This window comes from Gopherus flavomarginatus, chromosome 5, assembly GCF_025201925.1.
Source record: "Gopherus flavomarginatus isolate rGopFla2 chromosome 5, rGopFla2.mat.asm, whole genome shotgun sequence".
Lineage (NCBI taxonomy): Eukaryota > Metazoa > Chordata > Testudines > Testudinidae > Gopherus > Gopherus flavomarginatus.
Genome location: NC_066621.1, coordinates 101,817,657 through 101,830,515, shown reverse-complemented (window position 1 = coordinate 101,830,515; position 12,859 = coordinate 101,817,657). Strand labels below are relative to the sequence as shown.

The following is a 12,859-nucleotide window of genomic DNA, read 5'->3' as shown; positions in this document are numbered from 1 at the left end:
AATGTTGAAAGAGCAGGGACAATGCAGAAAAACATATTTACAAGAAAATTATGGATATTTAAGAATAAAATTGGAAAAGTGTTTTTTGGTAGCGTTTCTGAACATAAATATGAAATTAACTTATTTTACATGTATTTATAGATCCAAATAATCTACTGTTTTAACATATAATGTAGGTAACGTTGTAAATGGGACTATTGGAAAACAGATGGTGGACACACTGGTAGAATCATCTAGCAATGTAGAAATGATCTTGAAGTTCTTCGACATGTTCCTCAAATTGAAAGACCTAACCAGCTCAGATGCTTTCAAAGAATATGATCCAGATGGTAAAGGCATCATCTCAAAGAAAGAATTCCAGAAAGCAATGGAAGGTCAGAAACAATACACACAGTCAGAACTTGAATTCCTGCTGTCCTGTGCAGAAGCTGATGAAAATGATATGTTTAATTATGTTGATTTTGTGGATAGATTCCATGAGCCAGCCAAAGACATTGGATTTAATGTGGCAGTCTTGTTAACTAACCTTTCAGAGCACATGCCAAATGATTCACGCCTTCGGTGCTTACTAGATCCAGCAGCAAGTGTACTTAATTACTTTGAACCTTACCTTGGCCGCATTGAAATAATGGGTGGAGCCAAGAAAATTGAAAGAGTTTACTTTGAAATCAGTGAATCCAGTAGAATGCAGTGGGAGAAGCCACAGGTGAAAGAATCCAAAAGGCAGTTCATATTTGATGTTGTAAATGAAGGAGGAGAACAAGAGAAAATGGAGCTCTTTGTGAATTTCTGTGAGGACACAATCTTTGAAATGCAGTTAGCATCTCAGATCTCTGAATCAGATTCAGCTGAACGACCTGAAGAGGAGGAAGAGGATAAGCCTTATTACGTAATGGAAGTTGGAGATGATGAGGAAGAAGAAAAATCTCTGGAATCAGCTTCAGCTTTTGCAATGGCCTGTGTTGCAGTGAAGAGGAATGCTGCCCACTTTTTAAAAATGGTCACTTTAAGGAACCTTAGGAAACAGTACAGAAAAGTTAGAAAGATGACTATAAAGGAATTGGTGAAAGTGTTTTTCTCCTTTTTCTGGATGCTATTTGTAGGGTTATTCCAGTTGTTTTTCACCATTGTATGGGGGATTTTCCAGATTCTCTGGAGTACTGTGTTTGGGGGTGGCCTGGTTGAAGGAGCCAAAAACATCAAAGTTACCAAAATATTAGGGGACATGCCTGACCCAACACAGTTTGGAATCCATGATGATGTCATAGAAGCAGAGAAGGTTGAAGGCATTGAGCACGGAATTAGAGTTGAATTTGTGCAGTTTGTGAAAGGTGAAAAAGGAGAAACAGACATAATGTCAGATATTTTTGGCATTCATGCAAAAAAAGAAGGTGGCTCAAAACATGGTCATGATGCTGGACTCGGTGATGTTGCAGAAATAGTTGGTACAGATACCCCTCCCTCTTTGGAAAGCACCATTCGTAGGAAAAGAAAAGCACAGGTAGGTGGAACAAATTTATTGCCCCTTACAGCAAAAATGTATTATATATATATATTACTAAAAGTTCCAGTAATAACTAAACTTATTTGCTCACTCAATTGCTGTTCCTATGAAATACATATTCTGGGAATGTCATTTTCGTATATTTTATTATCTAAATCTTATAACAAAGAATAATTTGCCGGAAAGGAGCTTAGGCCAATATGTCTGCCTAGTTTTGACTTAATAATAATTATTTTTGTTGTTCATTTAGATTACAGTATTATTACTATTTATTATTTGCATTACTTTAGCACCTAGGAACCTCAGTCCTGGACCAGAATCCCATTGTGCCATGCACTTTACAAACACAGAACAAAAAGAGTAGTAGCACCCAAAGTGTCCTAGGTTCTTTCCAGACCTAGTTGCTAACTTCCTATTCTGTAAGTGCCTTTCAGCCTCCTCCCTAATACTCTTCATCCATAATTATAGCTGATTATCCCCTTAACTTATTTATTTTGTTTGCTTAATTGATTACACTTAATAAACTGTCCTTTGTTTCCTACTCTCTGAAATAGCTTTGCCTGAATTTATTTACTGTTAATTTAATATTTACTTTATTTTTAATTGTCCTTCCCCGATGTGAACAGTTTATCTTGTTCCACTTCACTAAATCCCTACATAATTGAGTATAATTCCATTTAAAGATGGGCCTGAACCAAAACTCTGGATCCAAATACCTTTTCAAATTGTGAGGATATCTAAACTCTGCAGTTTTCAGAGTAGCAGCCGTGTTCATCTGTATCCGCAAAAAGAACAGGAGTACTTGTGGCACCTTAGAGACTAACGAATTTATGCTCAAATAAATTTGTTAGTCTCTAAGGTGCTGTGAGTACTCCTGTTCTTTAAACTCTGCATTATAGATCCATCTCTACTTGTATTAGGCCATTTCAAAGACTTCTTTTCTATAATGAGTTTTAGCCCAACCCTTTTAAGGCATTGATATGATTTCTAGGAGTTTTCAGTATAAACCTCCACTACATGACTATATAATGTACTATTTACTCTGTTGTCAAGCTTTTAGCCCCCATGAAATGTGTATTACCATGTTCTCCTGCATATCAAATTATATTTTCCATTTACTGGCCAGTTTATTTATTTATGTCTGTTTTATATACACTTTCTTTAAAATAAAAATTTTACTTATGACTATTCCATTGTCAAATCTCATTTTGAACAAATTCCTTATAAAATAGTAGCAATTTCATGTCATTTTATATGGATAGTTTGTTGTATTTACATTAGTACTGAGGTATTTAAAGGACATGGTCATTGAACAGAGTGACTCTGCTTTGAAATTAAGGTCCCTAATAAGCCTGAACAAGTAATTTATATTTTTTCCAACAAATTTTGCCTTTCTTTCTATTCCCAAAGTGATTGCAAAGTTCTTAAATGTTAATTATTTTCTCACATTTCTTTTGGAATTAATGCAGATCGTTCGAATCATTAATTGTGACCAATCAAATATACAATTTTTGGTTCTTCAAGTAGATGCAGCTGTATATTCCACTTAGGTGTGTGTGTGTGCACAATACACGGGAACCAGAGAATTTTGCCTAGCAGTACCCATGGGAGTGGGAAGGACGGGGGCACTCATGGTTGTAGCCCTTCCCATGCCTATAAGATGCAGTGCCACCTCAGTCCCTCTCAGTTCCTTCTTGGCACCCATGACTGGAGTCAGAGTTCTGTGAGGTTTTCAACTTCTCAATCCTCTTTTCAGTTACTTTTTTCTAGTTGCATGTAGTTCATTAATACCCATAGTATAGTGTTAGACTTACTAGTAATTGGTTGGGGTTTAAGTGTTCCCTGATGATGTCCTCACTAGGGTTTAAACATTGTCTGTCATGTGGAGGGACGATCCCCAATAATGATCCCCACCTGTGGTGCTTGTTGTGTCTAGGGTGAAGCCAATGGCAAGGAACGGAGGTTGATTTGAAGATTGTTCATGAAACAGACTCATGTGGCAAGGGATCTTTTTTTGAAGCAGCATCTGCTTGAACTGGCCACGCAGCCTCCTTTGGCACTAAGGCCTTCATCAGATGGCAGGTTTCCCTTGGGTTTTGCTGCTTCGTGTCCTGAAGCTGGCACCTCTCCGAAGATACAGAGGAGTGTGCTGAGGAAAAGGTTGCATAAGAATAACTGAGGCTGCTCCAGGTCCCATGGGGACTCATCTCCTTCCTCCAGAAGGAGTGTGGGTCAGCACAGGATTAATGCTGGTGCATGGGATGGAACATATCCTGTCAACCCTCCTGAGCATCACACAGGGAGGGCAGACACCCTGCACATTGACTCGAGGCCCCAGGGTGCCCGTTAGGTCTGGTACCAACAAGGGTGATGCTGTTAACGACTGCTTCCACGCCAGTGGTGTATCAGACAGCAGTGGACCTCGTCTGCCTGTCTGTCCCAAACTTTCCCTTGATCCAGGACTGTGCCAGGGCTGCATCCTTTATAGCCCCATTGGCCAGGCAGGCCGCTAAACCTATGGGTCCGTCAGCACTGCACCCTGATGTTTCCCTTCCACCCTCAGTGGAAATGGGGCTGATACAGGACTTGACCCCTCCTTGGCACCTGGAACTTCTTCAGTATCCCTGTCGCCGGTGCTGCCAATGTTGCCATGACAGCAGTCACCACCCTCCACTTCTGCATTATTAGTTACTTTGGTATGATGCTGACTTCAGGGGGTGACACTGCTCCCATCAATAGAAGCAACAGAGGCATACGCAATACCAGTGGTACTGTTTCCACTGTCAGCGCCAGCCCCCTCATCATTCTGGGCTAAGGACAAGTCAGACTGGTTGATCGCACCCTCAGGGCTGGTCCCAGTGCTGTCCCCTGAAGCCCAGGACATCTCAGCATCAAAGTCAGGATCTTACTCCTCCTGCTCTCCATTGCCTGAGTGAGGGCCATTCATAGATCACTGTAGGTATTGTAGGTATTGGCGCTTGTCTTGTGGTCAGGACAGGGGACCCTGGCCGGGCGCCTACTGGCCATTAATGCTCTCTTCATACCAGTAGCCTTCATGCTGCTCCTTAGACACAGAAGTTCCACTCTTTGTCCCACTCAAAGCCAGGATCTCTGGCCAGATCTGTGGCAGTGACCATCAATCTGCTACAGGTCCAGGTAGTGGTGTATCTTCCCCTTGAGGTGTCTCCAGAGTCATCCTGCCTGGGGCGCATCAGCCCTGGAGCAGGATCTGGCTCTGACACAGTTAACTGTGTCATTCTCATCCATGGACGATTCCACAGTGCTGGCTTCTTCTTTCCCTTCAGTACTGGAGGATTTCAAGGCATACCAGGACCTATTGCGATGCATGGCTGCTTCCCTGGGTGTTCAGGTGGAGTTCCTGCAGGAGAACGCCCACAACTTAGTGGATATCCTGCAGCTGTTGGCCCCTGAGAGTGTCACCCTCCTTATTAATGATGTGCTCCTTGAGCCTGCTAAGGTCCTCTGGAGCACGCTAGCTTTGATACCACCAGCAGCTAAACACTTGGAAAAGCACTACTTTGTTTCCACACAGGGATCTGAGGGGTTTTATTCCCACCAGCCCCTAAATTCCTTGGTAGTAACTGTGGTGAATGATATAGCTTGAGAGGACAGGTTTAAGTCCACTCCAAAGGAGAAGGACTCTAAGCAAATGTACCTGATGGGCAGGAAGATTTACACCTCCTCTTCCTTGGAGATGTGAATTGCTAACACTGGTCTACAATTTTTGAGAAGTCGTCTGCTTCAGAGATAAAATGTGATATTTATTATGTATTTTGATGTGCTGAATTCAAATATGACAATTAAAACAACTGATTGGCTACTGTTTCTAAGATATTTAAGTTTTTACATTTTATGTCTATGTATATTGTGTAGATAGTAGAGTTTTAATCATAAATTGTAAACCTAGGTCTTTTCATGTGTTTATGGTTGCTTTACATGATAATATTTCACCTGTCCTGTTTATGTAACACTTTAAAAATCAACAGAATGGTTATATAAATAAAATTTATTATGAAACAAAAGGCAAAAAACTATTATGTACATAGTTTAGTCCTATTCAGTGTCTACTCGGCACTTCTTGGCTTGTCTCTTATATTCATTAAATGGAGCATCTCTTGTCACTGTCCAGCAATAGTCTGCAAGCATTAATGGGCTCCATTTGCCCTGATAGCCTGCCAGGAGATTCCACTGCTGTAGTCTGGAGCCCAACAGCTCTGCCTTACTCTTGGGTAGTTCCAAATCCCTGACAAGGTCATTCAGTTCACCTTGTGTTATGAGGTGTGGTTCAGAGGAGGAGGATGGGAGAAAATGTGGGTCCTGTGACACTGATGGTTCAGGACCAGAAGTTTCATCCTCTTCCTCTTCCTCATCTGACTCAAGTGAGAATGATTCTGGTGCATCAGGAACCGGCAGTCCTTCTCCATGGGGTACTGGGCGTATAGCTGATGGAATGTTTGGATAATGCACAGTCCACTTTTTCTTCTTTGACACACCTTTCCCAACTGGAGGCACCATGCAGAAGTAACAATTGCTGGTCTGATCTGTTGGCTCTCTCCAAATCATTGGCACTGCAAAAGGCATAGATTTCCTTTTCCTGTTCAACCACTGGCCAAGATTTGTTGCACAAGTGTTGCAGCATATGTGTGGGGCCCACCTCTTGTCCTGATTTCCAATTTTGCAGCCAAAATAAAGGTGATAGGCTTTCTTAACCATAGTGGTTAGACTGCACTTTTGTGATGCAAAAGTCACTTCACCACAAACCTAGCAGAAGTTATCTGCACTGTTCACACAAGTGCGAGGCATCTCTGCTCACTTTGGCTAAACAGAAATGTGTCCCTTTGCAAAATCAAACACTGACAAATAAGAGAGCACTACACTGTATGATTTCTAGAGCTGATATAGGGCAATTTGTTCAGCAGAGTGATATAAGCTTCGTTATGATTGCATCATCCATGACTTCTAGGAATAACATGATGCAATTCATATCATGTATGACGCAATACCAGCTTCAGATTGTATCATTCATTGTTTTGCTTAAAAAGCAAGTACTGTCCAAACCCAGTCATAGATTTATTCATAGATCCAGTCAAAGATGTATTTTAGTCATTTCTGGTTTAAATTGAGATCCCTTCCCTTTATAACTCACTTATCCTCCGCCATTCCCAAGTCAAGGGTCATATATACTGACCCAATAGCATATCTTGAAAACTAGAGCCAATCAACAATTTAAGCATCATTTTCATTCTCAGTGACCCAGAATTAGTAAAGTTGGACTACATTTATTTCAGAAGCATTTTGGCTGTAAAGCAGTGTAATCAGCAGGCACTTCTGTTTAAGTACCACTTCATCCGCTCGACAGCTATGTCTAAATTCACAGACCAACTGCCCAAGGCCTCAGTGGAGGAATTTCATGTATTTTGTACCAAAGGCTGCTTGGTGGCTAAGACTTCTTTGCAGTCTGCTCTGTATGTTGCAGATACTTCAGCCAGAGTGATGGCCTCTGTGGTGACCATGAGGAGATCTTCCTGGCTGCAGAATTCAGGCACTGTTCCCAATGTCCAGCAGGCCACTGAGGATCTGCCTTTTGATGGCAAGGAGCTGTTCTCAGATAAAACAGACGAGACTCTGCACTCCTTCAAACACTCTAGGGCTACCCTTCAGTCCTTAAGACTGTGGTGAGAAGGCACCACTAGGGGGTCAATAGCAACAACTGCGGTAATCATTCACAGCACACATTTGGGAAGAGTTTCCCTCTGCCGAGATTGTGGAAATATCCCAGAAAGGGACATAGTTTCCACAGGAGGAAGCAGTCAGGTTCTGGGTTTTGACAGTCCACACACCTCCCCCTAGCAGCCCCCGAGCACCCATTTTGACTGCTTGGTCCAGAGCAGTGTTCCAGTCATTGCTCCCTTCCATTGCCACAATGCTTGGGGCTCGGTCACGACCAACAGCTGGGTCCTAAACACCGGGAAGTCAACTTTGGTTCCCACAAAAAAATAGTTCATTGGGGCCCTTGTAGACTCTGAGTTCAAGAGTATTTCTGCCGACTGACTGTTTTCAGGCCATTGGCCATCTCTGCCTCAGTCTGCAATCTCAGTGTTCCATGACAGTTTGAATCTGCCTGAGGCTCTTGAGACACATGTCCACTTGCATGTTGGTGGTCCAGTTCACAAGTTCACATCTCCACCCCTCCAAATGTGCCTCAAGACTCTTTACTGTCCGACTCTTCACTCCTTAGACAGATTAGTTAGTCTTCCTCCACTGATCCTGGACCTCTTACAATGGTGGATGTTTCTCTTTGTCAGGGTGTTCCTTTCATCCAGCCCTTAGGAATCAGGACTGTTGTTACTGATGCCTCCCTGAGGGGATCAGAAGTACATCTGACTGAGGTCACTGAAAGTCCAATGTGTGTGGTCAGAGCAGGAGTCTTCTCTGCATATCAGTGTGCTGGAGCTTTGGGCCAGTTACAATGCATGTCACACTTTTCAGATCCATACAGGGGCTCAGCGATTCACATATTTACCAACAATACAATTGCAATGTATTATATGAACAAGTAAGGAGCACACTCCAGGATGGTCTGCCAATAGGCAATCATGTTGTGACAGTTTTGCATCAAGGAGAGTATCACTCAAATGGCTGACGGCTTGTCTGGGGTTCATCTCATGGACCATCTTAGCAGGAATTTTTTGCTGAGTCCTGAGTGGTCTCTGAAGACAAGCATTCCCCAGAGTATCTTTGCAACTTGGGGCATTCTGGTGCTTGGCCTCTTCATTACAAGGGACAACAGGAAATGTCATATGTTATGCTCTCAATGGGGGCTTTAGTCTGGGCTCCCTGTCTGACACCTTCCATCTCAGCTGTCAGCTCTCTTCTGTGCCTTTCCACAGTCCTGATCATCCCACAGGTCATCCTTAAACTGAAGGCGGGTTGAGCCAAGATCATCCTTATTGCCCGCATGACCGAGGCAGTGCTGATTTCCTGACCTTCTGCGCTGTCAGTTCAGCCTTCCATACTGCTCGCTCTCCATCCCAACCTACTGACTCAGAATCATGGCTGCATCTCATGGTGTGGCTGCTGCATGGCTGATGGAGGAGGAAGAGCAGTGTTTGGCAGCTGTTCAGCAGGCTCTGCGCAACAGTAGAAAATCCTCTATAAGGATGGCCTATTTGCCAGATGGAAAAAGTTTTCTATGTGATCATTGGCTCGTTGAATTCAAGCGATGCTGGCTTCCATCCAGGACATCTTGGAGTATCTGCTGAACCTTCAATCACCAAGACTTGTGCTTAGTTCATTGTGAAAGTGGCATTTCATCCCCCAATTTAGGGAAGATCCAATCCCATGGTAGCAAGATTCTTAAAAGGGCTTTTCATCTATATCCTCTGGTCCAAGAACCAATTCCTCAGTCCTAGTAGTAGTGATAGGACCTCTGTTCAAGCCCCTAGCATTTTGTCCTTTTCCACTCCAGGAACTGCATTCCTGGTAGCAGTAACATCCACAATGAAAGTGTGTGAGTTGCAGGCTCTTATGGGTAGGCCTCCTTATACATAAACCTTCAAAGAAAAGGTGACTTTACAACCACATCCAAATTTTTTTCTAAAGTGGTTTCTCAGTTTCATTTGAACCAGGTGGTATACTTTCCTAAGCCACATTCATCTCTAGAAGAGTAGTGTTTCCATACATTAGACGTCAGATGTTGACTAGCCTTCTAGCTGGACAGGACTAAATAATTTCATGCTTCACCTCGCCTATTTGTATCATATGCATATCATATTAAGGGGCAAGCAGCCTCTTCACAGACAATCTCTGGGTGAATGACATATTCAATAGTGAGAGAGGGGGTGAGGAAAGGGGCTGAAGAGTAATTGGTAGCCATCATCACACTGAGACCACATCTGAAGCTCCTCCCCAAAGTAACCTCTTTCCGTGTGCACCAGTGTATTGACCACCTGATCTTCTTCCCAAAGCCTCACTGCAGCAACAGAGAGGCTGTGTTACATATGCTGAATGTCAGGAGAACCTTAAGGTTCTACTTGGACAGGACAAAAGAATTTAGGAAATCCACTAAGCTGTTCGTAGCCATTGCAGACCAGTCCAAGGGCTCTGCAATATTATCTCAAAAGATATTCGAACTAGGTTTCCAACTTCACTAACCAGTGCTGCTATTCTCCTTCTGGCATATGAACATGCCGCACAAGGTCCATCTCCACTTCTATTGCATTCATCAAGAATGTCCCCATCACAGAGATATGCAGGGCAGCAACCTGGGCATCTGCTCATACCTTCGCAAAACATTATGCCATAACACATGACAGCCTCTGATGCGATCTTCAGCTCCACGGTTTGGACATCAGTACTAAGTTCAATGCAGAAGCACAACCCTCCCCAGGGAATCCTGCTAGGGAGTCACCTACAGTGGAGAACCCACAGGGACACACAAAAGAGAGAGAGTTACTCATCTAGTGCGGTAGCGATGGCTCTTTGAGATGATGTGTCCCACTCTGGATTCTCCATGACCTGCCCTCCTCCCCTCTGCTTCGGAGTTCTTAAGAATGGGCACTGTAGTAGAGAAGGAACTGAGGGTGGTTCATCTGTGCAGTGCTAGATAGCCTTGAGGCAGAGCACAAGGCAAGGAGGGCGCATATGCAGGATGAAAGGACACTGCTATCAAAAATCTCCGATGAGAGGCACAGGGACACTGACACAGCTACAGTGGAGCACCTAGAGGGGGGGCACATCGAAGAACTATCAATACCGAGTAAGTCCTCCTTAGTTAACTGTGGTTCTTCAAGATGTGATGCAGAGAGTATATTCCACAACCTCCCCTTCATCCACTGCTTCAGCGTCTCATCTCTGTGCATTTGGTATGCAGGAACTGAGGGGGATCAGGGTGGTGCTGCCTTATATAGCCAGGGAGGAGCTACGGCCACTAAGCATGAACACCACCCCTCTAATTTTGGTAGGCAAAATTCTTCAGCTCCAGTGCGCTTGGTGCTCACACACTTAAGTGGAATACACATTTGCATCACGTGTCGAAGAATCAGTTGCAGTAAGTAACCATTTCTTCTCTCCATAGCTATAATTTGTTAATTATTGCACTCATTCAAAACTGTGACTTTCTAATTCTGTATTAGTTATGAAATTTACAATTCTCATGTGTGTGAATTATGTAAGTTATTCAGTTAGGGAACAGAAATAATATTATGTGACATGTAACCAATCAATGGAGCTCAAAGTGAATTTTTTACAATCTAATACACAGTTCAGAATTGGCTTTCAATGAATTGTTCAGCATTTTAGGGGGCAGGGATAGCTCAGTGGTTTGAGCATTGGCCTGCTAGACCTAGGGTTGTGAGTTCAGTCCTTGAGGGGGCCATTTAGGGATCTGGGGCAAAAATCTGTCTGGGGATTGGCCCTGCTTTGAGCAGGGGGTTGGAATAGATGGCCTACCTTCCAACTCTGATATTCTATGACTGATTTAATCTAAAACTGCTTTTCATGAGTATTCACACTAATAAAATTTGAGTGCTTTGGCACTGAAAAGTTAATGTGAAAAGTCCTCAAATTGAAATAGTTTAGTATTTGTGGGGGAAAAAATCTGAGTAAACAGTAGTAGTCCCTACAGTGCTTTGGCATTAAAAAGTTAATGTAACATGGGGATAATAGCACATATTTATCTTACAGGGGATTGAGGATAAATACATGAATGATTGTGAAGCAGTTAGATACTGTGGTATGGGGGAATAGATAGATAGTTTAAGGGGGAAGTATTGCAAAAATAAAACATATACATATATTCTGCTAATTTTGATTACATTTATAGAATATAATTACTTTAATCTATGTTGACAAAATAGGAAGATGTTGCCACTATTATAAACTAAACAATTCCTTGGAATTTGTGATATTGACTTGCTGATATTTGTGATAATCCACATTATTCCACATTCTATGTATAGAAATTATACAAAGCCATAGTTACATTAATTTTACATTCCAGCCATAACTGTTAAGTTCTTCATGGTGACCACTGTACTCCAGCTAATTTTAAGCTATGATCTGTGCTCAGCCACCTCCATTCCTTTTTGGTAACTTCACCAGTCTCATTACATTGACTATTACTTTGAGTCATTCAGGCATCTGCACCGATTACTGTATTAATAATATATCTTGAAAACCTGTTAGAGGAAGAATCACGATAGAAGTTTTCACTATTGAAATGTTGTCTGCTACTTGTTTTAGAAGCAAAAAAAATTAGCATTATGACAACATGAAAGTGACCTAGTGTTAATGAGGCATGGTGGTAATTGATTGTTTTGTTTGTTTTTTAGAAAGCATTAAGTAGAATTGAGAAGATTTATTTAAAAGTAAGTTTATGGCAATTTTAATATCTTCTTGTTTTTAGATGTCTGAAATAACAAAAGAAGATGAAACAGAAACAAAAGCAGAATCCGAGAAGGCTGAGTAAGTTACTTTTACGCTATTGTTTATTTTCTTGCTGTTCCTAGATGAGCTGGCCAGAAATAGCCCTGAGCAGGCGTTGATTGGACTCTTCATTTTACCAGTATCTTGGGCAGCCAGCACAGCTCCTCAGAGACAACAAGCACTTTCACTGAGCAGCAGAGCAGGGACCCTATCCCAGGTGCCATTCTCAGCAATCCATATAAGCCTATTCCCAGTCTTATAAAACCCTCTTCAGCTGCTTCTCCTAAAATCCCGAGAAACATTTTTAACATGGCAGCTTTCATTAGTGTGGTATTTACTTCACTTGTTTCCAAGCAGCAGGTCAGGAAGTGTGTGGTCAGCTTGTGTTGAAGTATTAAGGTTGATAGTCCTGCCAATTTCTTTCTTCTTTTTGATTGCCTCCTTTTATAACGAGGTCGTCTAGCAAATCTGATGACTCACTTACACAGCTTTTTTGTTCCTGGCATATTTAAACAATGTACTATAATTTTTCTTTATATTTTGGTTTATTATGCAAATTCTCACTTTAGCCCCATTAATTTCAGTCCTACAAATACCTCTTCAAACCTGCTAAGTTTTTGTCCTGTTGTATTTGAATCGGAGATTTATTTTTTTAAAAGGATAATTTTGAGGCCTAAATAAATTAGTATAGCTAGCCACCTAACTATGCTGTTTTCTTTCTCAGCACTATACATACCTTCAGTGACTTTAACAGGGTTGACTCTATAGTTTCCATGATGGTTCAGTGATTTTCAATTTCTTAACTTGTTCCCTTTTAGGCTTTTCTAACTAATTTCCTCATTTAAAAAAAATCCCTTTCTTAGTTTTCACTGTTAGAGAATTATTTCGGTAGTCTTGTCTGCCCTTACT

General features: G+C 41.9%; 1 protein-coding gene across 15 annotated transcripts in view; it reads left to right on the top strand.

Annotated features, from left to right (window-relative positions):
- The window catches only part of RYR3 (ryanodine receptor 3), a 630,986-nt gene that overhangs the window by 555,579 nt on the left and 62,548 nt on the right, over positions 1–12,859 (top strand). For all 15 annotated transcript variants that reach the window (XM_050954773.1, XM_050954774.1, XM_050954771.1 and 12 more), the window contains 2 exons: positions 177–1,501; positions 11,931–11,989. In XM_050954773.1, the coding sequence (XP_050810730.1) occupies positions 177–1,501; positions 11,931–11,989 (1,384 nt within the window). The remainder of the gene's footprint in view (positions 1–176; positions 1,502–11,930; positions 11,990–12,859) is intronic.